The sequence below is a fragment of the Cololabis saira genome, chromosome 10 (genome assembly GCF_033807715.1).
Source record: "Cololabis saira isolate AMF1-May2022 chromosome 10, fColSai1.1, whole genome shotgun sequence".
Classification (NCBI taxonomy): Eukaryota; Metazoa; Chordata; class Actinopteri; order Beloniformes; family Belonidae; genus Cololabis; species Cololabis saira.
Window position 1 is genome coordinate 47,901,856 of NC_084596.1, and position 27,610 is coordinate 47,929,465.

The 27,610-nt window shown below is 48.7% G+C and overlaps 1 protein-coding gene across 2 annotated transcripts in view; it reads left to right on the forward strand.

The window, feature by feature from the left end:
- LOC133453170 (PEX5-related protein-like) overlaps positions 1-26,796 on the forward strand; it is a 112,158-nt gene extending 85,362 nt beyond the window's left edge. For both annotated transcript variants that reach the window (XM_061733075.1, XM_061733076.1), the window contains exons 8-13: positions 6,558-6,701; positions 8,202-8,272; positions 8,361-8,573; positions 17,988-18,153; positions 21,390-21,547; positions 21,622-26,796. In XM_061733075.1, coding sequence (XP_061589059.1) covers positions 6,558-6,701; positions 8,202-8,272; positions 8,361-8,573; positions 17,988-18,153; positions 21,390-21,547; positions 21,622-21,820 — 951 coding nt within the window. In that variant the 3' untranslated portion in view covers positions 21,821-26,796. The remainder of the gene's footprint in view (positions 1-6,557; positions 6,702-8,201; positions 8,273-8,360; positions 8,574-17,987; positions 18,154-21,389; positions 21,548-21,621) is intronic.
- The last annotated feature ends 814 nt before the right edge of the window (positions 26,797-27,610 follow it).

Consider the following 27,610-nt stretch of genomic DNA (forward strand, 5'->3'; position numbering starts at 1 on the left):
CTACCCCCCTTATGATCCAGGTCCTGGTCCAGGTTTCTACCCCCCTAATGATCCAGGTCCTGGTCCAGGTTTCTACCCCCCTAATGATCCAGGTCCTGGTCCAGGTTTCTTCCTCCTAAAGGGGAGTTTTTCTTGCCACTGTTTGGCTTAAGGTTTTTCTCCCACTAGAGGAGTTTTTACCTGCCATTGTTTGTGTAATAATTGCTCGGGGGTTCATGTTCTGAGTCTCTGGAAAGCGCCTAGAGACAACTTCTGTTGTAATAGACGCTATATAAATAAAAATGAATTGAATTGAATTGTGAGCTGACCACACTCAAGAGGATTAGGTGAGTTGGCTGTGGTGTGTTATGGGCAGGTGTTCCGTAGTGTGCTGACCCTCAGCTTCGAAAACTGCTTTAAGGGTTTATAAAACTCCAGTGTGCTGGAACCTTTCCTCCACTAATGTTGCACAATACATTTTGAACATCATTAGTAATGAAATAGCAGTTCTTAATCACAGTTTGGCATCAGTTTTGTCACATTTTCAACGCAGTGTGGTGGTCTTCTTCAACATTCGTGGTGTGTCGTTTGAGGGTAAAAAGCCCTTAAACAGATTGTATGATGTAATTTTGATCATGATGTGGGCTGATGTGATGTAATCAGACTGCTTCACCTCTGAGATCCTGCCACATGCCATCTTCTGAAGGGGAGTCTGCTTCAGCAGGGATTCCGAGCTGATGTTTCTCAGTAATGACAGATAATCATGAAGGTGGATATTCAGCGTAAATCCTCAGCTTTAATCCTCTGCAACAGATCAGCTGCAATGTTTCCATTCAGATGGATGGGCTCAGTAATCCTGGTCCAATCCCGTCCTGGTCTGAGGTGTTACATCACCGCAGTGACAGAGGTGAAGCTCGTCCTATATCAACACGGTGTTGTACATCAGATGGGCTCCTTTTTCTTTGGATACAGATTTTAAAAAAATGATCTGACACAGAATACACTAAAATCAAAAACTGATTAAATCCTGTATCAAAATAAAACTTTAGAAAGAGGAAAGGCTATGCTTTGAACTCCTGGGTCTGGATCCAGACCGACAGTTCCTCTAATGACCACTAGGGTCTGGATCCAGACCGACAGTTCCTCTAATGACCACTAGGGTCTGGATCCAGACCGACAGTTCCTCTAATCACCACTAGGGTCTGGATCCAGACCGACAGTTCCTCTAATCACCACTAGGGTCTGGATCCAGAGCAACCACAATCCCTTCCAGCACAGGCTACCCACCTCTTATATCCCCATCCATTTTCTGGCCAGCCAGATCTTTGTCTTGGGTTTTTACTGCAGTTCTTGTTGGTTTTCTTGCAGAAACCAAATGGTTTTCCCACCAATGTCCTAAAGGTACAGTAATCCTGAGTCTGCTAAAGGGAAGACCTCTGGCATGGCCCAAGGCATTTTTTTCCGTGCAACCCATTTTTGATTGCTCCTACTCTGATTTTGTGTCTTAAATTCAAGAGTATTTGATTATCCTGACTGAGGGACGCCTCTGAATGACTGTTGAATGTTGAATATCTGAATGTTAAATATCTGGCATGGAAATCACAGTGTGGCTTATTTTTCCATTGATTTCTGGAGAGGATTCAGCAACCATTTAAAGAGTACTTATTAATACGGAGATAAAACAGTCTCATAATTCGCAAATGCGCACACCGTTTCACAAATGCACAGGACAAAATTCACAAATGCACACACCGATTCGCAAATGCACACAACGATTCGCAAATACACGCACTGTTTCGCAAATGCACAGGACAAGTTTCACAAATGCACAGGACAAGTTTCACAAATGCACAGGACCAGTTTCACAAATGCACAGAACAATTCACACGTGCGTAGGACAAGATACACAAATGTATTTTTGATGCACACACAAATATAACCTGATTTACAAACGTTTTTTTGTCTATGAGCTGCGCTGGATTTGCGTGTGACTTTTGAGACTCCCCTGACGTGACTCGATCCACAAATACGTTTTTTTTTAACACGGAAGGATCTGCAACCAATCAGATATCTTCCTTTGTTTCAGCCAATCATAAGAGCGCACCCCACGTGGGGGACGATTTACTCTAAACCAATCAGATTAAAGGGGCGGATACACCTGCTGTTTGAACTGCGTTCGCGTTGTTCGCTTAGAAAAGTTATTCAATATTTCGAGTTGGTGGAGTAAAGATAAATAAACAAGACAGCAATACAGAATGGAGAGGAGATCACTGCTCTGCTTCCTCTGTATCCGCCCCTTTAATCTGATTGGTTTACGAGTAAGTCGTGTTTTATCCACTGCTCTGTTGTCCCCCACGTGGGGTGCGCTCTTATGATTGGCTAAAACAAAGGAAGACATCTGATTGGTCGCAGATCCTTCCGTGTTAAAAAAAACGTATTTGTGGATCGAGTCACGTCATGGGAGTCTCAAAAGTCACACGCAAATCCAGCGCAGCTCACAGACAAAAAAACACGTCCTACGCACGTGTGAACTGTTCTGTGCATTTGTGAAACTTGTCCTGTGCATTTGTGAAACAGTGTGTGCATTTGCGGATGGGTGTGTGCATTTGTGAATTTTGTGCTGTGCATTTGTGAAACGCTGTGAGCATTTGCAAATTATGAGACTGTTGTAGCTCCATATATTAATGCTCTGAACGAGAACTCAAAAGATGAACTACTTTCTCATGATTTGCCACTTTATTGGATCAACAGTGGCCTCCAGAAATGCAGACAGGAGAGAAGCAGAACCGGAACATGGGATCCTTGGTCAGACCCTTCTGTTATTTCAGCTGGGTTGTGTTCCTAAAGTTCTTTTTCCAACACTTCCATATCACACTACACCCATGCAACTCAATCCGTCTCTGAAAGTTTGTTAGATTCAAGCCGGCCAGTGCATTTACTGTGGCAAACATGGACATTTTTGTCAGCGTGCCTGTTCCGGCCAACGATGGGGCAATAGCAGATGTGGGGGTACTGGTAGGTAATGCACTGACAGCTCCAAAACCCCACTTCATTTTCTGATTTATGCCAGTCAACAAAGGTACTTGTAGCTTTCCTTTATTAGCCTTTATTGACTCAGGAGCTGAAGGAGAATTTTTAGATGCATATTTTTCCACTCAGGCCAGTTGTTTACTGGAGCCTCTTGATTCTGCTCTCAAGACTCATACTTTATATGGCAGACTCTTAGCCACCAAGTAATACCACGACAGTTAGTCCTTGCAATCCAGCAATCCAGGCAATCATTGTGAAAAACAAATAATTTAAAAAATCTATCATCAGCTCCTAAGACACACTTCAATTCAATTTTCAATTCAATTTTATTTGTATAGCGTCTAATACAACAGATGTTGTCTTTAGATGCTTTCCAGAGATCCAGAACATGAACATAAACCCCCGAGCAATTATTACATAAACAATGGCAGGTAAAAACTCCCATAGTGGGAGAAAAACCTTAAGCCAAACAGTGACAAGGAAAAACTCCCCTTTAGGAGGGAAGAAACCTGGACCAGGACCAGGCTCATAAGGGGGACCCTCCTACTGGAGGCCAGACTGGGGGGTCGGGGACGTCAGCAGCAACACAGCAGACATCTATGCAGGCAGGTGGAAGCAGCAGCGGGATGACCGGGGGGGCGCAGCAGGTGTAAGCAGCAGCGGGATGACCAGATTATGACTATTTTTGAGACTAACTATTATAGTCTTGTTCTATAGCTGCAACTATGACTACTGACTCTAACACACTAGAGTTTACACTACCTAGAGATTTACCAACACCAGCTAGAGGTTTACTAAACACTAACTATAGGCTTTACTAAACAGAAAGGTTTTAAGTTTAGTTTTAAAGGTGGAGGTGGTGTCAGCCTCCTTAACCCAGATTGGAAGTTGGTTCCATAGTAACGCTGCCTGATAGCAGAACGCCCGCCCTCCAAATCTACATTTGGATACTCTTGGCACTACGAGTAAAATGTAGAGCTGTCCCTTTAATCCCCACAACATGCTCTAACCTGTGCAGTAAAATGCTGATCTACAGTGTCAAAAGCAGCACTGAGGTCCAGTAGAACCAGTATGGACACTAATCCCTTATCTGAGGTCCAGTAGAACCAGTATGGACACTAATCCTTATCTGAGGTCCAGTAGAACCAGTATGGACCCTAATCCCTTATCTGAGGTACAGTAGAACCAGTATGGACACTAATCCCTTATCTGAGGTCCAGTAGAACCAGTATGAGGTCCAGTAGAACCAGTATGGACACTAATCCCTTATCTGAGGTCCAGTAGAACCAGTATGGAAACTAATCCCTTATCTGAGGTCCAGTAGAACCAGTATGGACACTAATCCCTTATCTGAGGTCCAGTAGAACCAGTATGGACACTAATCCCTTATCTGAGGTCCAGTAGAACCAGTATGGACACTAGTCCCTTATCTGAGGTCATAAGGAGGTCATTCGTGACTCGAACCAGTGCTGTCTCTGTGCTATGATGCACTCTAAACCCTGAAACTTCAAACAGATCATTTCTATACAAGTAGTCACATAACTGGCTGGAAACTGCCTTTTCCAGAATTTTAGACACAAATGGAAGGTTGGAAATTGGCCTATAATTAGCTAAGGTGTCTGGGTCAAGAGAAGGTTTTTAAGTAAAGATTTAATAACTGCAACTTTGAAAACCTGTGGTACATATCCTAAGTTTAGGGATAGGTTAATTTGGTCCAGTATTGTCGCACCAATAAGAGAAAAAACATTTTTGAATAGTCGAGTCGGGATGGGGTCTAACATACATGTGGTTGACTTAGCTCTATTGACGAGTGTGGTCAGCTCAGGGAGGTCTATAGGATCAAAACAGTCTAGAGTCAAGTCCGAGCCTAGGGAAGTCGCTAAAGCTGAAGAAACGCCCACAACCGGCTGGTTGATTTCTTCTCTAATTCTCCTGATTTTACTGTTAAAGAAGCTCTTAAACTCTTCACTACTGAGAGCTGCAGGAATGCACGGCTCAACAGAGTTGTTACTCTTTGTCAGCCTGGCTACAGTGCTGAACAGAAAACGTTGTAAGATGAGCAATGGCCTCACTAAATTTAGCAATAGCTTCATCAGACAAACATCTGCTAAAATAATACCTCCTATTTTGCACTTCAACATCGACAATATTAAATTCAAACGTTATTAAATGATGGTCAGATAAAAGGGAGTTTACAGGTGACACCAACAGATCATCAGTTTCAACACCGTAGGTGAGAAAGAGATCGAGGGTATGATTAAAACAGTGCGTTGGTTTGTTCACTTTTTGTGAGATACCCATTGATTCTAGAAGAGAATTGAAAGCTAATTTAAGATTATCGCTTTCAACATCCATATGAATATTAAAGTCACCCACTATGATGAATTTATCTGTACTGATCAATAATCCAGATAGGAAATCTGAAAATTCAGACAGAAACACTTGGACACTTGGACTGCTTGGACAAAATACAACCCTTAACCTGAATGGAATATGGAAAGTATCTGGAGGATATGGATGTAATTGTTTCACAACTTAAGTTTACAGTCTCCCCAGTCACCATCACAGGGAGCAGATAGGCTCCTCCAGAACCACCATGTCCTACTGGATATCATGATCTCCCACTAGGGAAGTTTTTACCTGCCATTGTTTATGTAATAATTGCTCAGGGGGTTTATGTTCATGTTCTGGGTCTCTGGAAAGCGTCTAGAGACAACATCTGTTGTATTAGACGATATACAAATAAAATTGAATTGAATTGAATTGATCTTGGTGATCTTCAGTAAGGACCATGCTCTGTCTTTGCCTCCTTATAGATCATGTGGCTACCTGGTGCTCCTCTCCCCTCCAGTTGACCATATAACTTTTCACTTCCTCAGAGAGAGGCTAGGGAGGACTACATCCGGGATACTCTGGCTGCAGGAAAAATAAAACCGTCCTCCGCCCCCATAAGGGGAGGGGCTTTTCTTTGGAGCAATCAAAGATGGTTACCCACTTTCTCGTATTGATCTCTATGGTCTCAGCAGCATCACGTCGAGGAGCAAATGTCGTCTTCCTCTACTCACATCCGCATTTGAACCTCTGCATGGATCCACAGTCTTCTACAAAATAGACTTGATGCTTATCATCTTATTAAGGTCAGAGAAGGTGATGAGCAGAAAAATCCTTTCAACACTCCTTTGGGTCATTTAAAGTATCTGGTTATCCCCACTTACTAATGCTCCAGCTATTTTTCAGGCAGTCATCAATGATGTTCTCCGGGATATTCTTAAACACTTAAACACATTTTTGTCAACCTGGATGTTCTGGTGTCTGGAAAGCGCCTAGGCAAAACTTGGTATTGTAATAGACGCTCTATCAATAAAACTGCCTTCACCACTGCCCCCATCTTCAGACAACCTGATCCCTCCAAGCAGTTCATCGTAAAGTGGACGCATCAGACAGAGGAGTGGGAGCTATTGTCTCCCAACGTTTTGATCCAGAGCACAAACTATCCTTGCTTTTTACTTACGTTTTAATCTGTTTATTGCTCTCTGTTGGTGTTGAAGGGTTACTCCTTCAACACCAACAACCCTTACAGAGACTGTCCCAACGTCTTCATGGAGGGTCAGGAGAAAGCTCGAAATGGAGACCTCAACACTGCCTTGCTGCTGCTAGAAGCTGCCATCCTGCAGGACCCGCAGGACGCCGAGGTGAGCACCATACAGTTCTGTTTTTTTGTTGTGTAGAAATCATCTGATAGTGGAGCTACTAACTTGTACACAACTGTAGACTTGTGTTAGTTATGTTTAATACAAAGTTGTCTTCAGCAACTGTTAACTTTATGCTGCAGCATGGCAGAAACTTTCAATTCTATGCAGATGATACTGTGTTGTACCCATATATAAAACAATAAAGCCAACTAACTGGTGTTTTTACCCAATAAAACAAGCCAAGGAAGGACTACTACATTTTGTACATCAATGAGGATTGTTATGCCCCTCCAGTCTGGTAGTAACTGGAGACCACATAAATTACACCATGTCTCCTCCCAAAAGGAAGCGATAAACTTCAGGGTGACTTGAAGCCAAAATAACAAACAAAACATCCGACTTATAAACCCAGTCCTACCTCACCTGTCAAACCAAAGTTAAAAATAAATGACAGTGACGGCCTAAACTAAACAGGAGAAAAACACATCAACAAAGAAATTGTCAGTTTAAATTGAAATTACTTTATTGTATTTTGCTGACCATTAGGCGCACCGCATTATAACCAATAAACAGGTCTTTTTTCATACATAAGACACACCGTGTTATAAGGATCATGATAAAAAGCCATATAAAGCGATACAAAACAGTCTGGTAAGTGAAACTTTCTTCAACTCGTTCACCATAACTCAGAATATCGTTCATTTGTAACTAATACAGAAAAATACACTCACATTTTAAATCATTCCACTTCCACACATCAACAAATAAAAAGTGGAGGAGGTAAGCGTCATACTACGTCCTGTTCTCTGATTGGTTCATCATTGCCAGTGATAGCAGACACCTGACGTTAGTGTGAAGTTGGAACCACGTTGTATTCCAACATTTGATTAGAATTGGATTATGATATGATTTTTTTTAAATTTGGTTTACTCTAAAAACCTAACCTTGGCTTGGCGTCTAATTATAGTAAGGTAACATTGACTAGATGATGGTTAATTGCCAGCACAACAAGGTCAGTAAGCATAACAAAATTCATACATAAGGTGCACCTGATTATAGGGTTTGATTACACGGATGATTTTTGAGAAAAGTTAAGGATTTTAAGTGTGTCTTTTAGTCCGGAAAACACAGTACTTGTTCACCCCTGAACTTTACTATCAAGGGCAATTCAGTCTACAAACGTCAGTGTTTTAGGGAACAGGCATGCCGCTGCTATTAAGGGGGAGTCCGCCTGCATGAGACACCAAGTATTTAGACAGTGGCCCATCCCGTCTGCACCAATCCACTTCCAGCATCGAGGCACAGGAACATAAACCAGCAGGGACTGACAGAACACTTGAACTTACGCCCAGGGCCAGAACAGGATGAACTCTTGTTTTTGTGCTCAGAAACTGAGGGCTTGTTGTGTGTTGTGACACATTTGTTAACACTGTTAATTGACAGAGTGGCATCACATGTGGGAGGGGCTCTGTTATGAATCTTTCTTCATTGTGTTTTTAGGCGTGGCAGCTGCTGGGGATGACTCAGGCGGAGAACGAGAACGAACACGGTGCCATTGTGTCTCTGGAGAGGTCAGGCACCATGAACAAGTGCTGAGTGAGTGTTTTATTGGTATTGTTGGTGATTTGGAGGACAACACACACTTCTGACCTGTTGCAGGTGTCTGGAGCTCCGCCCCAATAACCTGCTGGCCCTCATGGCGCTCGCTGTTAGCTTCACCAACATCAGTATGCAGCAGGAGGCTTGCGATGCGCTGCGCCGCTGGATTGGCCACAACCCCCATTACCGACACCTGGTCCAGAAGAGAAGGAGCCCACTGCGGGGTTCCCCAGCTACACCACGAAGGGGCCCTTGCTCCCCCACCAGAGGCCGGTGAGAACAGGGGCGGATCTAGGATGTCAGGAGATCCGGGGCTTAGCCCCGGGGGGGTGAAAATATGAACAAAAAGCACTGGACAACAAATTCAGACCTTTTTACTATAGAAATGTTGCAATAGTCACCAGCTGCTTGAACTGGTTTCTTTCGTCAGAAAAAGGAAAAAAAAGGAAAAATAAAATGTTTTCCAGTCTGGCTGCCGTTTCCCCCTCGTTTGGACGTACAGTAGCTACAGCTCGGTTTGCAATAGCTCTCTACCACTACCAAAAGTTTTCTACCACTTTTAAACACACCTGGTATGCCCAAATTGTGGGAGATTTCTCTCCACTTTTGTCCCTTTTTGTTGAGGTCACGTATCCCACGTATCCCTGCAGTCTCGTATCCCACAGCTCCTCACATCTTGATCGTCTCTGATCTACAACCTGCAAGTTTTTTTTCACCCTCCACCACCTTCTCTCCTATTGGACGCGCCGAGATGTCGTCACAGCGCGGCACGGTGAAATAAAAACATTTTCAATTTGGGCGCATGCAAATATTTTAAGATATTTAGATAATTTTACATACTTTGCGGCGCAGTATCAGGCCAGCAGAGATCATTTTAGATGCTTCCCGTGCCATGAATGCATTAAGTGACGGGAGCATTATTTGATAGGATGTTACTGGACTATCAAATTATGCTACCCCTGAAATATTGATTTAAATGGATAACATGGGATGTTGAGTATTTCATCCTTCAAAATACACGACCCATGACATGAATTGCATTACACACTGTGAACATTATACGATAAAGAGAAAAAAAACCTATTCTACTGCTTTATTTGATATTAATTCAGTCATTGGCCTTTATTTAGCCAGGCAGGTCATTAATAACACATTCTTATTTACAATGACGGCCTGGCAAGAGACAAGGACCACTTAGGGGAAAAGGAAGTGGGCTAGGGAGTAAAACACAGTAAAATTGTAGCTCTACAAAAGGTAGAAAACCTTTAGGGAGCTTTTTCTGATAGGGTAGCAGAAATCGACATATTATACTGTCGGTTTATGCGGCAGTAGCATTTTTCGACGAAGCAGCAGAAATCGACAGGACCTGCTCGGTCTGTGCTTTGCGCCCAGAGCACGCCTGCGCCACGCCTGCGCCCAAATTGAACATTTAGACCAGACGATTTTTTTTTCTTTTGTTTGTTTTGTTTTTTCAGATCCGGGGCTTTTGGAAAATCATTCGGGGCTTGAGCCCGAGTAGCCACCCCCTAGATCCGCCTCTGGGTGAGAACCCCTGAAGGTGTGGATTAACTGAGGTCGGCTGAGCAGGAAGTGTGTAAGGGCCATATGAACCGAAAGTTACGCCTGTAACTACGGTTCTATGAGTCCCTACTGACCGCCAGGCGGTGCTGTAAGCACTGGATATCTCCCCTCGCGCATGCGCATGTCGAGTACAATACCAACAATGTCACGTCACCCGTGACCCCTGCATGACCCCCGGAAGGGGTATATCTTCCGTCGTCAGCATGGGATCGACTCCTAGAATCTTCTCGCGAGAGCACGAGGATTCGGAGTGACCGGCAGGCCTGGCGGTCATCTGGGACTCATAGAACCGTAGTTACAGGCGTAACTTTCGTTCTATTTCGTCCCTACTGACCGCCAGGCGGTGCTGTAAGCACTGGATGACGAATACCAACAATGTCACGTAGGATCCCGGTCACTTACCTCACTGACCAGGGGCAGAAGGACCCGGGAGTAGAACCACGCCCAATGGTTGGGGAGTGGCGACATTGATCCGGTAAAATCTGGAGAACGTGTCTGGCGACGTCCACGAAGCCGCTGTGCAGATGTCCTCCAGAGGCATCCCCTTCAGGGCAGCCAAGAAGCTGCGACGCTTCTGGTCGAGTGGCACCTCACCCCCACTGGTAAGGGGCGGCCACTGGCCCTGTAGGCATGCTCGACGGTGTCCACCACCCAGTGGGACGGCGCTGTCCAGAAACAGCACGCCCCCTGTTGGGGCCACCATGGCAGAGAACAAGCTGCTCCGACCGTCGCACAGGCGCGGTAGCATAAGCAGCGAGGGCCCGTACGGGGCACAAAGGGCTCGGCCCACTCTCTGCAGGACCTAGGGCAGGAACGCCACGTTCGGCCACAACATAGCCCCTGAGCTGACTGACAGGGCATGTAACTCATCGACTCGCCGATGTCATAGCGAGGAGAAAAGCTATCTCCATAGAGAGCCACTTCAGGCCCACCCGGGCCAAGGGCCCAAAGGGTGGAGAAGAGAGGGCACCTAGCACCATGGGCAGGTCCCACACTGCTCGGGGGTTTATATTTACGTTTATGTTCATGTTCTGGTTCTCTGGAAAGCGTCTAGAGACAACATCTGTTGTATTAGACGCTATATAAAAATCGAATGGAATCGAAAACTGGGGCCTTTGGGCTCCTCGGGGGGGGGGGGGGCGCAGCCTCCGAGCCCCCCTGAGAAAGAGAAACCAGCCGGTGGCACTCTCAACCAGGGCATGTTGCGACGAAATGACCGCCACATACACCCTTAAAGTGGACTGAGCACGGCCAACATCCAGGAGGGACCGAAAGGGACCGAAAGGAACCCCAGGATCGTGGCCACGGGGCAAAGAACAGGGTCCTCTGCCCCGTCTGCAAACCAGGCAGAGAATCTCCCCCACTCGCACTCATACCAGAGGCGGGTGGGAGGCACATGGGCATTCGAGATGCCAGCCCTGACGTGTTCAGGACAGCTTGACAACAATGGGTCGGGCGCCGCAGCAGCCAGACCCAGAGCTGAAACGACGGGGTCGGGGTGCAAAACTTGAATCCCCGGCTGGGAAAGACGGTCCCTCTGGGGGGCGTCATGTCATGTCGCAGCAGAGCCTCCGCAGCAGTGGAAACTATGTTTCCCCGGTCGGAAGGGGGCCACCAAGAGGAGCCTGTGAGCCCTCTGGAGGACCCTCTGCAAAGGCGGCTTGCACCGGGAGAGGAAGTCCGTCACCCGGTTCCTGTCTCCAGGCGAGGAGCGGTCCACGCTAGGAGGGCCCGGGACACCTGCAGCAGCTGTGCAGAGTCGGTGCCCCCTCTGGTGGTCGATCAAGGGACAGTGGACACACTGTCCGACCGAACCGGCACGTGCCTCCCCCACAGGAGTTGCAAAAAATGTTAGAGTGTGAAGTGCAGAGCCCAGAGCTCCAGCACGTTGATGTGGCGCGTGCGGACCCGGGAGGACTACTGATGACAGCCTCCCGGCAGGGAGGGGACAGCACCTAAGGGCACACCCCTCAGCCGGAATGTCCCGCCTTTCCAGGGTGCAAGGGTATAGACACACACCCGCGAAACCCTGACCAGCCTGCGCCCGTGCCTCTTGGCATCCAGGCGAGGCTGTCCAGCCACATTGTAGGGGGCGTAGCGACAGCAGGCCCAAAGGTATAAGAGGGGCAAGGGTTGCCATCACGCACCTGGTGGAAAAAATCCTCGGTGAGAGCCCGCACAGGAGCACCCTGAACCGACAACGGTGGCCCCGGTAGGCGAACCCCCGGAACTGCCGGTGACGTGCCGCGACCGGCACGTGAAAAAGCGCCCTGTAGGTCCACAGTTGCAAACCACTTCCTCCTGACCAACGCAGAGCATCTGCTGTGGTCAAGCCTCCGGAAGGGCAGGACCTTCATGTATTCGTCGAGGTCCCTCAGGTCCAAGATGGGACGACGTCCGTCGTCTCTCTTGCTGACGAGAAAGTAGCTCAAGTAGAACCCCCAGGCCGCGGCGGGGGGTCCACCGGCATGATGGCGCTCTTGGCCAGTAGGGCGGGCAACACCTGAGCCCGAGCCGGAATGTTTGCCGGGTCTCTGACGATGGTCATCTCAACCCGGCCGGAGGTAGGAGGCCGGTGTCGGAACTGCAATACGTACCCCTGGGCTAGGGGGGAAACCACCCGGGCCCCAATGAGCAGGCAGCCCAGTAACCGAGCTGCTGCCGGAAAAGTAGCTGACGACCGGCTCCGTGGCCTTAGCGCCGTCTCCCCCGGGCTCTGGACGTCCCGGGGGGGCGACGGTCGGGATCAACGCCCCGACGCTGGTGGGACGGTCCGCGCACAGGGGGGCGAAAGTCACCAGCAGGCTGACTCACAGACCGCTGAAAGCCGCGCCGGCCGCCGTGGGCAGGCGGCCGGGGGAGAGGCCCGGGGGCCGGTGAAGGGCCTCCCGGTGTACAGGAAGCGGCCGCACCCCTGTGAAGGTACACCAGCCGCTGCCTGGTCTCATCGGCCAGGGCGGTGCGGTTCAGAGCTTCCAGGGCAGTTGCCCCAAACAGCTCCCCCGGTTCTGCCGATGCCTGACGAAGAACCCTACGAGCAGTCTCCGTCAGGGGTGACTGCGCCAGTCAGACATGACGGCGCGTGTGCACCAGGGTGGACATCAGCCGCCCCAGTTCCCTCGTTTGGGAGGCAAAAGCCTGTAGGGACACATCACACAAGTCCCGTGTGGAATCATCCACCTGTGCATCCTGCAGGGAGGTGGAGAGAGCCAGTAGCAGATGAGAAAGGGTGTTTCCCAGCCGGCCGATGCGTGCCGCTGTTTCATAAGCCTTACAAATATGCCCATCAGTAACCCTACTCTGGGTAGAGGGGCACTTGGGATCTGGCTTCAGAGCCTCATCAGGAGCCACTATCAGTGCTGCAATGGAGGGCTCGATGGGGGGGGCATGTGGTGGAGACCAGCCACAGCAGCGTCCTCCATCGCCGTCAGAGCACGGTCATCAGCCGGCTGTGACATCTCTCCAGCATGAGTGCAGCTCCCTCAAAAAATCCGACGAAGACGGAATGGTGAATTCCACCGGAGAAGGATTGCGCCTGTGGAAGGCGCTAGAGGCCACCTCCGCACGCGGTGCATCCGGCTGCAAGTGTGCCAGGGCAGTGCGGATAATGCTCTGCACGGAGGAACAAACCGTCCCCTCCCGAGATCTCTGGGCAGATGAGTGCGAGGAGAACCCCGAGCGCTGTGAGGCCGAGGCTGCAATGGAGATGGCGTTCCGGCAGCGGCGGTGGCGACCCCAGAGCAAACTCTGGCATGGCAGGTTCCACCTGGCCAGTACCAGGTTGCAGATTGAGGAGGAGCGCCTTCATCTGCTCCATGTCGGCAGCCAAGCGATCTACCTTCGAGGAGAGCTGGCTCGTCATCCGCCGTCGTTTGGGGGCCCCCACCACTCTCTTTGCCGATCGCTTCAGAGAAGACCCCGGCTGAGATGAGGGGAGGCTGGCCGACGGCCCCGGCTGCTCAGGGCCGAGGCACGACACGCAGAGGTCCTGGTCATCCGCAGGGTCCAGGGCGGCCATGCACCCTGGGCATGAACGCTCCATCACAGCGACCGGTGGGAGAGGGAGCGGACACGCTGCCGTCGCCACGGATGTGCTGGCAGGAGAGAGGAGCGGACACGCTGCCGTTCACACGAATGTGTCGGTGGGAGCGGTCACGCTGCCGTCACCACGGATGTGCCGGTGGGAGAGGGGAGCGGACGCGCTGCAGTCACCACGTAGGTGTCGGTGGGAGAGGGGAGCGGAAACGCTGCCGTCACCACAGCGAGCACGCTGCCGTCACCACCAATATGCTGGCGGGAGAGGGGAGCGGCCACGCTACCGTCAGCACGGATGTGTCAGTGGGAGAGGGGAGCAGAAACGCTGCCGTCACCACAGCGAGCACGCTGCCGTCACCGCCAATATGCAGGCGGGAGAGGGGAGGGCCACGCTTCCGTCAGCACAGATGTGTCAGTGGGAGAGGGGAGCGGAAACGCTGCCGTCACCACAGCGAGCACGCTGCCGTCACCGCCAATATGCCGGCGGGAGACGGGAGGGCCACGCTACCGTCAACACGGGTGTGTCAGTGGGAGAGGGGAGCGGAAACGCTGCCGTCACCACAGCGAGCACGCTGCCGTCACCGCCAATATGCCGGCGGGAGAGGGGAGGGCCACGCTGCCGTCACCACGGCTATGAGAAAAGGCAAAAAAAGGCGTCTTTACTCAAAAGAAGAGAACAATCCTCTCCTGTTTCTTTCCTTTTTCTTTTTTTTTTTTCAAAGAAAAAAATAACTGCAAGGAAAAATAATGTCACATCAATAAGTGGGAGAGGGAACGAATGCTGCCGTCACCATGAACGAGCCGGTGGGAGAGGGAGCGGACATGCTGCCGTCACCACGGCCGCAAAACAGGCCAAAAGGGCGCTCTTCTTTTCCTTTCTTATATTTTTTTTTTTCAAAAGAAAAAAATAATCTGCAAGGAAAAAATAATGTTGTCACATTAATAAAGTGGGAGAGGGAGCGAAACGCTGCTGTCACCACAAATGTGCCGGTGGGAGAGGGAGCGGACACGCTGCCTTCACCACGGCTGTAAGAAAGACCAAAAAAGGTGTTTGTGTTGTTTTTTTCAAAAGAAAAAAATAATCCTTTTCTGTCTTCTTTTTTTCCTTTTTTTTTTTCAAAAGAAAAAAATAATCTGCAAGGAAAAAATAATGTTGTCACATTAATAAAGCGGGAGAGGAAGCGAAACGCTGTCTCCCTGCACAGATTGTTCAGGTGTCAGGCGCAGCTGACAGCTCACCTTCTGTCAGCTGGGCTGGGGGGCGGGGCGGGGAGACGCCGCCGCAACCCGACACCATCAATACCGCGCCGGCCACAGCCTCTCGGAGGATGAAAAAAATCGTTACTCCTACCTGAATGGCACGAAGCTGCACCGGGGCCGGCGGTTTTAGGGAGGAAAGGAAGAAGCTTCACAAAGCTCCTATTTCCGTCCTGTACTTCAGACGCGCGATGCGAGAAGAATAAGGAGTCGATCCCATGCTGACGCCGGAAGATATACCCCTTCCGGGGGTCATGCAGGGGTCACGGGTGACGTGACATTGTTGGTATTGTACTCGACATGCGCATGCGCGAGGGGAGATATCCAGTGCTTACAGCACCGCCTGGCGGTCAGTAGGGACGAAATAGAACTGCGACTTTATCAGAATGCACATCTGCAACAAAAAAAGTCTAAGTCTAAGTTCCAAATATTCATGAAAAAACTATGTCTGACTACAAAACAGAAGTTGCCAGAGAAAACAGAATAAACTGACCGAAATGATTTGGTATCGATATATTTCTATCTATCATCTATACCAGCCAGGGGTGGACTGGCCATCGGGCATACCGGGCATTTGCCCGGTGGGCCGATGGGGATGTTGGGCCTAATTTTTTTTTTTTTGGCCCGGGCAGGCCTATCGGCCCATTTGATTTAGTTTTTTACCTGACAACAACTGGTACCACTGGCCGATTGGTTATGATGAGTTTGTTTGATTGGTTATGGGCTGGAGTCAGGGCCGCCGCAAGGGGTGCGCGAACCGTGCGACCACACGGGGCCTCGCGCCCCAAGGGGGCCTCGCGCCCCAAGGGGGCCTCGCGCTATGGGCCGTTTTTTTTTTTGTTTTTTTTTTCAAATTTTTTTTTTTTTTTCAAATTTATTTCGTTTTTTCCCTTATAAATATCAACAGTCACGTTCCATTACAGACCTAAATGTGTACTAGTCTGTGCATATCAATAAATATATGTGCAATGATGCGCGTGTCTGTTGTTCAACACAACTGATCAGACCAAGCGCAGACACAAGCTGCTCTGATCCAGACGGTGGAGTTGGAACAAACTGTCACACAATGTCGAGAGAACGAGACAGGATCAGGAAATTTCCATCAGGGGATGAAAAAAGAAAAAAACTAAAGAAAATGGAAGAGTTTAATGTCTCTCTGAAAGGCTCGTTTGATAAATTTGTTACAAAAATCACCGATCCGACCGGGTCTCAAGCAGCCATGTGGCCCCGCGTCGAGGCAAGCCAAATGATGATGAGGCAGGGGAAGGTATCCAGTATTTTGCTAATTGGAGAGTTAAAATTGCACATATAGACACCCGATCCGACCCGAAAAACCCAAAAAATTTTGCGCGCGCTCGCTACGCTCACGCGCAAGGGGCCCCCCCAGCCATTCCACACAGGGCCTCGCAAATCTCCCAGGCAGCTCTGGCTGGAGTAGTCACAACATTAGAGCGCGTGGCTTATTATTGATATTATTATTGATAGGCTACTATTTGAAGAATGATGAGTTCATATTCAATATCTTATATATTCTATAAAACTAAATTAGCAACTCCAAATTTAAGTTGCTTTTTTGACAGGGACAGTGGTGTTTGGATTCGTGATTGTCACTAAATTTTAATAATGCTGTGATTATTAGTGGGTGGGTGAAATAATACATCAATCTTTTTGGAGAAATGTTTACCTACAGTGATGCCATCGCAGAAAAGACTTTCTGTATATATACATATATTGGAAGAACCCACTGTTTAGGCAATTCATGGTCATTAGTTAGTAAAAACAGAGGCAGCGCTGCATTCCCCCTGTTTAAAATGGTCAAATATGATGATATCAGCCTGAAAATCAAAGGACTTATCTGTGGTGGTGAAAGAAGTCAGCAGTATGAATTTGAAAGATGTGTGAGCATCCCTTCATGATAAACAGAGGGGGAACGCATTCTGACAGCAGTATTTCACGCTGTCAGAATGCGTCCCCCCTGTTTAAAATGGGTTAATATATCATTGTAGATATCTGAAATGTTCTTTTTGACTAGGAAGAATTGAATTACAGATATCTGCAACACATATCCAGTCTAGCTATTAAATGTTAAAACGGCTTGCCATACAAGTTTGCTGGTCTACTCAGAAACAGTACTAAGTACATCTATAACGGGACTGGGGGGGATGGTTTAGGTTTATTAGACAAGAACATACACACCAACAAGACAGTGTACAAGCGGTGTCACAAGAACGTTTGTTTTCATTCATAGGCTTAATTTTCTTTCCATCAATACCTGGTGGGCCGGTCTAGGCTCAAAATGCCCGGGCCGATTTTTTGTCCCAGTCCAGCCCTGATACCAGCCATCGTCAGCTAGCTCACCTCAACAGCTCAGCTGTCCCTAACAGGATCATATTTACACAAACAGCCTCACATTCCTGCAGACGCTCTGATTAGCTCTGGCCTATAATCATTATAAATAAGAAATTCAGACTCATACTCACAAATTTGTTATATCAAAGTCAGTTTTTCTTTTACTCATAATTATGTCAAATTGACAGACAAACCCCAGAATGTGGCTTTATTAACTCATAATAATACAGGAAACTATTTTCAGATCACAAGACATGAGGCTGCTTGTGAATCATGATCTAAGTTCTTGTTTAGGTGGCTTGTTTGGATTCTCTGTGTTGTCTTGAATGTCCCATAGTGGCCAGAGCTCCTGTCCTTCCACACAGTCTGAGCAGGAAATGATCTGGGCCACGGCTCCATCTGAAGCAGTTGCTCATGCAACATGTTATTCTGTCCCCACGTTAACGTGTGAGTGTGTGTTTGTAGATGTGAACTTGAGGAAGTGCTCCTCCTCTTCCAAGAGGCGTCTCTGCTGAATCTGGACCATGTGGACCCAGACCTACAGACCGGACTAGGAGTCCTCTTCAACCTGAGCTCTGACTTCCAAAAGGCAGTGGAGTGTTTCAGTGCAGCACTGTCCGTCAGACCGCAGGTAACACACACACCTGGTAACACACACACCTGGGCAGCTGTCGTCACGGGGACAGGACCTAGACTTTCCTTGATTGTGTACTTCTCAACCTTGACCCATTGTGGACTAACTCTACTCACGAGACACCGTCCTTATCTCCACACGTCCAGTTTCACCTTTAAAACTTTAGATTCAAACCCAACTGTCTGCTGCTGTTAGTATTTGGTTGAACTGCCGTTAAACCATTTAACTTCAGTCAAACGTTTTGAGTTTCCCTCCTGAAAGCTTCTCACGGCATCTTGCTAAAGTTTCAGTCCATTCCTCCTGACAGAACGGGTGGATCTCTGTCCGGTTCTCACTCCTTTAGCCAGGACAGGCGTGAGACCACTGCTCCAACACCTTCAATATACCTTCACCTTGTCGTTAATGTACACCTGGAAGGGCATTATCCCGCTTATACCACGGTCACTTACCAAAAAACGGCTGAGCGAACTATTTAATCTCTCGTCTGCAGCCGTTGTAACCTGGTAAGTTACAAAGTTTTTTAACAAGCCATAACTCAGTTTCCTTGGTAACACCTGAGGGTCTGACTAATACCTGGAACAATCACTACCGTCCCATAAGCTCCTTAATGGACACAGTGTTGATTCTGCAGGAACTAGGACAAACCTGAGATACGACTCAGCAACGGGAGATATTCTAGTCTGCTCAGCTCCGCTCGCCTAGTTTCTTTTTTCTCCTCTTCTGCATCCCAGTCATCAAAATTGTTAAATTCACCAAATAGATTAAAAGAAATTACAAAACCACTCATGTCACCGTCCTCTTCTTTTCTGAATCTCCGTTGCCGTGGTTACCACCTGGCAGTGGATCCAGCGCAATGATATTAAAGTTATCTGGCAATTTGACCGAACTTGTTTTCTAGGTGTAGGTTATCACTTATAACCTCCACCTGCCAGCCAATCAGAATGGAGTATTCACACAGACCGTGCTATAATTACACTATTATCACTCACTCATCACTCATCTTCTCCCGCTTTTCCGTTACCGGGTTGCGGGGGCAGCAGCCTCAGCAGGGATGCCCAGACTTCCTTCACCCCAGACACTTCCTCCAGCTCTTCCGGGGGGAGTCCGAGGCGTTCCCAGGCCAGCCGAGAGACATAGTCTCTCCAGCGTGTCCTGGGTCTTCCCCGGGGTCTCCTCCCGGTGGGACATGCCTGGAACACCTCCCTAGGTAGGCGTCCAGGAGGCATCCGGTACAGATGCCCAAGCCACCTCAGCTGACTCCTCTCAATGTGGAGGAGTAGCGGCTCGACTCCGAGCTCCTCCCGGGTGACCGAACTCCTCACCCTATCTCTAAGGGAGCGTCCAGCCACCCTGCGGAGGAAACTCATCTCGGCCGCTTGTATCCGCGATCTTGTCCTTTCGGTCACTACCCAAAGTTCATGACCATAGGTGAGGGTAGGAGCGTAGATTGACCGGTAAATCGAGAGCTTCGCCTTTCGACTCAGCTCCCTCTTTACCACGACGGTCCAGTACATCGACCGCATAACTGCGGACGCTGCACCGATCCGCCTGTCAATCTCACGCTCCATTGTTCCCTCACTCGTGAACAAGATCCCGAGATACTTGAACTCCTCCACCTGAGGCAGGACTTCTCCACCCACCCGGAGAAGGCATGCCACCCTTTTCCGGTCGAGAACCATGGCCTCGGTCTTGGAGGTGCTGATTCTCATCCCTGCCGCGTCGCACTCGGCCGCAAACCGCCCCAGCACATGCTGGAGGTCCCGGTCTGATGAAGCCCATTACACTATTATATTATAATTATACTTAAGAACCAGGTGGAGTAAACAAGTGCAGGGTCTGGACTCTCCCTGTAGAGACAGAGAAGTTCAGTCATCAGGAGACACCAGAGTAGGAAGCAGCTCCGGTGGTTCCTCTGGCCAGGACGTCTGCAGACGTGTCCAACCAGGACCAGTCCTCAAGGCCCAGACCCAGGCCCAGACCCAGACCCAGACCCAGACCCAGACCCAGGCCCAGGCCCAGGCCCAGGCCCAGGCCCAGGCCCAGGCCCAGGACCAGTCCTCCAGGCCCAGACCCAGGACCAGTCCTCTAGGCCAAGGACCAGTCCTCCAGGCTCAGGCCCAGGCCCAGACCCAGACCCAGACCCAGGCCCAGACCCAGGCCCAGACCCAGACCCTGGGCCTGGGTCTGACCCAGACCCAGACCCAGGCCCAGACCCAGACCCAGACCCAGGCCCAGACCCAGGCCCAGACCCAGACCCAGGCCCAGACCCAGGCCCAGACCCAGACCCAGACCCAGGCCCAGACCCAGGCCCAGACCCAGACCCAGGCCCAGACCCAGACCCAGACCCAGGCCCAGACCCAGACCCTGGCCCAGGCCCAGACCCAGACCCAGGCCCAGGACCAGGACCAGGCCCAGACCCAGACCCAGGCCCAGACCTAGACCCAGAACCTGGCCCAGGCCCAGACCCAGACCTAGACCCAGAACCTGGCCCAGGCCCAGACCCAGACCCAGGCCCAGGACCAGACCCAGGCCCAGGACCAGACCCAGACCCAGACCCAGACCCAGGCCCAGACCTAGACCCAGACCCAGGCCCAGGACCAGACCCAGGCCCAGGACCAGACCCAGACCCAGACCCAGACCCAGGCCCAGGACCCGACCCTGGCCCAGGCCCAGGCCCAGGACCAGACCCAGGCCCAGACCCAGACCCAGACCCAGGCCCAGGACCAGACCCAGGCCCAGGACCAGACCCAGACCCAGACCCAGGCCCAGGACCAGACCCTGGCCCAGGCCCAGGCCCAGGACCAGACCCAGGCCCAGACCCAGACCCAGACCCAGGCCCAGGACCAGACCCAGGCCCAGGACCAGACCCAGACCCAGGCCCAGGCCCAGGACCAGACCCAGGCCCAGACCCAGACCCAGGCCCAGGACCAGACCCAGGCCCAGACCCAGGCCCAGGGCACACAGGGGGGATTTTATCCCTTTGGCTTGCTGAGAACGCCGCCGTATTTCCCTGGGGAGTGGGAGGAGGTGGTGGGACACATAGGGAGTCCTCGTCCTGAGCACTGTGGCACTTCATCTGTCATAATGTCATTACTTCCTGGACTTTTCTGTCAGGTGTGGAGAAAAAAAAAGGAGATTTTCTCTTGAAACTTCCTGTAAACTCATGGTTACAGCTGTAAATGGCACCAGGACCATCATACAGTCTTCATGGCGTCCCATCTCTCCCTCCCCAGGACTACCTGCTTTGGAACCGGCTGGGAGCGACACTGGCTAATGGGAACCGTAGTGAGGAGGCGGTGGAGGCGTACACCCGAGCCCTGGAGCTGCAGCCCGGATTCATCCGCTCCAGATACAACCTAGGAATCAGCTACATCAACCTGGGAGCTCACAGGTACCGGCACCACTGCTGACTGGTCCACATCCTGCTGCTCATGGCTCACCCTTCATCTGGTTCTGCTTCTCCAGGGAGGCGGTCAGTAACTTCCTCACAGCGCTGAACCAGCAGAGTCGGAGTCACCGCTGCAGCCACCACGAAATGTCTGCCAACATCTGGACCGCCCTGAGAATCGCCATCTCCATGATGGACCGGCCCGAGCTGTTCCAGGCTGCCAGCATAGGTGACCTGGACCTGCTGACGAGGGCCTTCAAGGTGGGCCACGTGTGACGGCAACATCACAGACGAGAGGGAAACCAAAGAGAGAAGAAAGGCAACACTTTATTTACGAGACCACAGCACAACGCTTTACGTCCATCCCCTCGACTGCTGCTGCTTCACAACCTGAACTGTCCCGGAACTAAAGCAACCAAACTGTCTGTCCCCTCCCAGCAGTGATGACACTGATACTGGAGGACACATGACTCAGCAAAACCTGTTACACCGTTCACACCAGTGCGTTTACATGCAGGAGTTCAATCTGGTTGCAGATCGGGTTAGACATCGTTCAGACTTTTAAACTGCATGTAAACACCTCAACCTGATCTAGTTGGGACCTATGTGGGACTGACTAACCGGATTCATTAACCAGGTTGGAGCACCTAGATAACCCAGCCGCAATCAGGTTGTTAACGCCATGTATACGGGGACATAGATATTGCAGTCTGCGCATGCTCGAGAATTTCCCCCGGGTGGGGTTTTCCCCCGGGGGAGGAGATTCACCCGGAAGTGAAAGGTGACGGCGCGTGCTCAGTAGTAGCACCCTGGGGTGTCGTCTGAATGCTTCAGGGGTGTCGTCAAAAAATTACCTATTCTGACATTTCAGAATAGGTAATTTGTAATTTGTAATTTGTATTTTCGCGACCATACGGGCGCCGTGTGGAAAGGCACACCCTCAGTTTTGTGTCATTTCTGTATTTAAAACACACACACGGCGCACCGACCGTAAAGGAGCCGTCTACACACACGACACACACGCGCGCCGCAGAACACACACACAAACACACAAGCGTGGGTATTTAAAAATAGAGCGGGAGCAAAACTTTGTTTGATTGTAGGCTACTTTATTTCAGTTTTTACATTAATCAAACCCATCAAAGTCCTCGTCCTCTGTTTCTGCATTAAAGAGCTCCGCTAAATCAGCTGTGCCAGTCCGAAATTCCTCGCTGTCAGAGTCACTTACCGTGCCGTGCGGCGCCTCGGAAATGCACGCTTTTGCAAAAGCTCGCAAAATAATCCCAGCAGACACATTAGCCCACGCATCAACAATCCATCTGCAAACTGTGGCATAACTTGCCCGGCGCTGCCTTCCACTCCTGGTGAAACTGTTCCCCCTCAGTCATCCGTCGCTCACATGCCGCTCGCAGCCTTAAGGCTGATTTATTGTTCCGTGTTAACCAACGCAGAGATTACGCCGTAGGTTACGCGGCGACGCACGCTTACGGTGCGCTTCGCCGCGTACGTTACGGCGTAGGCTCTGCGTCGATTTAACGCGGAGCCATAAATCAGGCTTCACTTTGAACGGCCGGTGTGAAAAGCTGGAAAAGCCGGCTGGAAAAGTCTCTTTAGGCAGTCTTTCTTTTAAAAATCACCATAGTTTCTGTCCATCAGCGTGGCAACCAAGCACAACAGTGAACGATGACTTCTACTTACAGTCAGAGCGATGCAGTGCGGTTTTTAATTATATTTTACTCTGGGGTGTCGTGAGATTTTATTCACTTTTGAAAGGTGTCATGACTGAAAAAAGGTTGAGAAAGGCTGTTTTAGACAGATTATTAATAGGAAAGCAGTGAGAATGCACGTTTTCCTTTCCTTGTTGTTAAGCGGAGGTCAACCGGAAGTGGCTCTTTGTTGAAATGGTTACCTTGGGTACAGCGCCACCTAGCGTCACGGAGTCAGCCATGCTCTGGTTACGGTGGGTTATTCAGTCTGATCTCTGAACAGCATATATACTCAGACAAGTGATCCGATCTTCTGCATGTCATTATCTGATCCGATCTGTTACCAGATTGAATTGCTGCATGTAAACGCACTGAGTAGTGGTGCAAAACTGGATCACAACTGGATCAGAACTGGATCAGAACTGGTGCAGAACTGGATCAGAACTGGATCAGAACTGGTGCAGAACTGGATCAGAACTGGATCACAACTGGATCACAACTGAATCAGACACTGAATCAGAACTGAATCAGAACTGGATCAGAACTGAATCAGAACTGGATCAGAACTGGATCAGAACTGAATCAGAACTGAATCAGAACTGAATCAGAACTGGATCAGAACTGGATCAGAACTGAATCAGAACTGGATCAGAACTGGATCAGAACTGGATCAGAACTGGATCAGAACTGGATCAGAACTGGATCAGAGATTAGATCCGTGTCTTTTCTGGCATTATGTCTGGTATTCATGTCTGTGCTCAGATGTTGGACGGCTCTGTCCAGCAGGACCGGCTCCAGCAGCTGTGGCAGCAGCTGGAATAGCCACCTCCTCCAGCCCAGCCACCTTCCCATCCAGGCGGACTGACCGGACTGTCCAGACTGACCGGATGGACCGGACGGACCGGACTGACCGGACTGACCGGTCCCTATACCCTTGCAGTTTCAGAAGTCCAGGATTTTAATTGAAGGCGTGCTTGATTGGTCTGCATCTTGTTTGTGGACACGAGTGTATGGCTGAGGTACTGAGGTAAAAACATCTTGAGCATCATCAGGAACTGCCAAACCAGTTTTCATGCAAAGATGCTGCTCACACACATCATTTTACATTTTAAGACTTGAAAATACTTACGGCCTATGAGGGACACATACTGAGACGAAAGTGGACACACTGGACATGGGCCAAGTGAGGTTTGTTTGTAGTTTCAGTAATGTATCTCCTTATTTAAAAATGAGCCAGTTGGGCCCACCCATAAACCAGCTAGATCCCACTTAAGAGTCCAGATAGGGCACAAGGGGACGGTACCTGGAGCTTGCAAACAGGCCCCCCAGGAACCAGGAGGCAAACCCACCTGGAGCATTCAAGATATTTACATGTAGGTCTATTTTACACACCACCTTTGGCTAATATTAGGGGTGTAACGATACACTAATCTCACGATACGGTACGATACACAATATTGACGTCACAATAACGATACGATACGATACGATATTTTAGCAGTATTTTTTTAACAACCTTGAATGAGGAACATATGACTGGAAAAAATTTTATTTTATTTGAAATACACAAAATACAAAACAATGCTGTGCGTTTGCCCTATTGTTACAGTTTGTAATGCTTTATAACTGTTTAAGTTTTAAAGAGAAGGCCAGGCCAACCATTTTTCACAAACTGAACTAAAAGTAAATGTCAGGTTTGCATTATGCATCTTCAGTTTCATACAAGTACAAATATTTAGCCACAAACTGAATAGTTTCTCTCATGTATGACTTGACTTTTTTCTTTTACAGAAATGTAACAACTAAAATTAAATAAATAAATAAAAGTAAATAAATAAACTATGAAAAGTCCCAAACTCCAAATGTAACATGACTGTTATTTATTTGTTCCAGAGCTCAGAGCTTCACCTGCTCCAGCCTGAGGCCGTAAGGTGAACCCCGTTATCGTTTCATCCTCGACACAATCTTTACATCATAAAAAAGATTGATTCATGTTCACCGTATAAGTAAAAGTTTGGAGCTCAAAACCCCGCAAGAGTCCCGTGATCGGGACGCAAAACGGTACTAGTTTCTTTCTGAGCGGAGGAAGATTTTGGTCCGCGGGTCGAGGCGCGGTCGTCACGTGATCCCGCTACCAATAGGATGTTACTAGAAAACACAATAGATTAATATCAATAACCCAATATTGTGCTACAGTTTGTCACCTCCACGACACGTATCGTGATGTTTTGTGTATCGCGAAATTTCGTGGCACGATATATCGTTACACCCCTAGCTAATATGGAACCCACATATAAAAGCTGGGATGAATTACCTCTTTCTTATACAAGCAGAACAGTTAACACACTGGTGATTAAGAAAAGATGAATAACATTACACAAGCCACCTTGCTTTGGTCTGTACCCATGGGTTGAAGTGAGCCAAGCTCACCTTAGCCCAGTTCCTTAGTCAATTCATTCAATCTAGCAGGCCACGGCATACAGATGTGAAGATGACCTGTCGTCCTCCGCACTTTGAGCTCTCATCAGCACTCATCAGCAAATCGCAGCGCATGATCCTCTGTTGGCCCCGCCTTCTTTTGCAGAGTCCGTCACGCCAGTGTTTTCATTTGAATGAGTGCACGTGTATAGTTTCACAGTCAAGTTTGAGAAGGCTTTCAAGCCAAAGTACAGTAAGTGGATTAAATTGACATTGATGGTGACGATGTGTAAGGGGCGTCGCCAGGTGTAATCCCTTATGGGTTCTGAGCCCAAAGGGGCCCCCGCGTAGCGGAGGCCTAAACTGCGTGCGCGCGCACGCACAAAATTTTTGGGATCTTACGGGTCGTATCGGTTAACTTTGCATGACTTTAAGTCGTTTAGAAACAGATTGACAGCCACAAGCAGCTTCAATGATTATAACAAAAAAGACCATTCCAGATCAGCAAATGAATGCATAGCACAGGATAATAATAACTGCAGGGTGGTGAATAGTGCAACAGGGCAAAGCTCTGTGTATTCTCCTATTCAATTTTAGACAATATAAGGAGTAAAAACTGAATGAGAAACGAGAAAGCCAAAGAAAGTGTCATGACAACAATTATAATTATTATCCTCCTCATTTTATTGCCGCATTCAGCAAAATACCAATGACCTCCAAGTTCCAACTCACTGCATCATATAGGGCTAAACAAACATCCATCTCAGACTGGTATTATATACAAAATGGCAAAATAAATAAATACAATAAATAAGAAAAAACACATGACTGACCAACATAGCAGCATATAAATAAAATTCACATTAAACATTCCCAACTCAGTCCCAATACAAAGACATACTCAATAAAATTACAATAAAACAACTTAAGGTGCCATTACAATGGCTTTTTCTATCTTTTCGTTTCTGTGCTCCTGATTTCTTCTGTTTTGTTTTAGCCTCCGCCAGTGGCAGAGCGTGGGTTTCAGCACAGAGGGGGCGGAGCATTCTCAATGGGCCCTTATGATAATTATTTTACTATTCAACAACTTAAAGATAACGGACACCTCATCATACCCAGCAAACAACACAAATGCTCACATTTACTGAGCCAAGCAAGCCTAGGTGCCTCAGAAAGCCACAAAACAGTTCACACACACACACACACACACACACACACACACACACACACACACACACACACACACGCCACGCAGCCTGACAGCCGTCAATCTGAGAGCATCGCTGTCCTTGGTGCTGGTGTGACGGTGACTCACAGGGTCTGAGCCAAACCATCTTTAACATAACTTAAAACATAAAATGTAAACTACAATTACACAATCTATTCAGATAGAATATAGACACAATTGTCTATAAGGCCATTAATGAGATCTATAAATAGAAAATAGACACAGCGGTCTAAACACAACAAAACGCATAGCCTATTAAAAATGTATCAACTGCACACAATATGCATTCAAATAGAAAATAGACTCGGCGGTCTATTACAGTTGACAACAACACAAGGTACATTAAGGTGGTCAAGGCAATAACAACATTCTGATCATTATTTATGTGCTCACCGATTGCTGTCTCTGCGCTTGTTGCCGCTGCACCAATTCACAGACTCCGAACTCCAGAACATCATCCTCGGTTCGAACAATATATTCCAAGTAACGTTGAAAACAATGTAACGGCCGCTACAGCTAACACTAGCCTCCTCATCAGCCACCGGCGCCGTTGCAAAATATGAGGTGAGCGGCGGACAGGAAGCAACTAGCCTCTCCTTTCTCTCTTTTACCTTTCTTTTTAACGATCCAGACTGGTGCTTTTTCTTCTCCATTTTTCCTCTTTCAAAGTTCCCTCCAAAAGGCCGCAGTCGGACAACAAGACGAGTTAGTTCA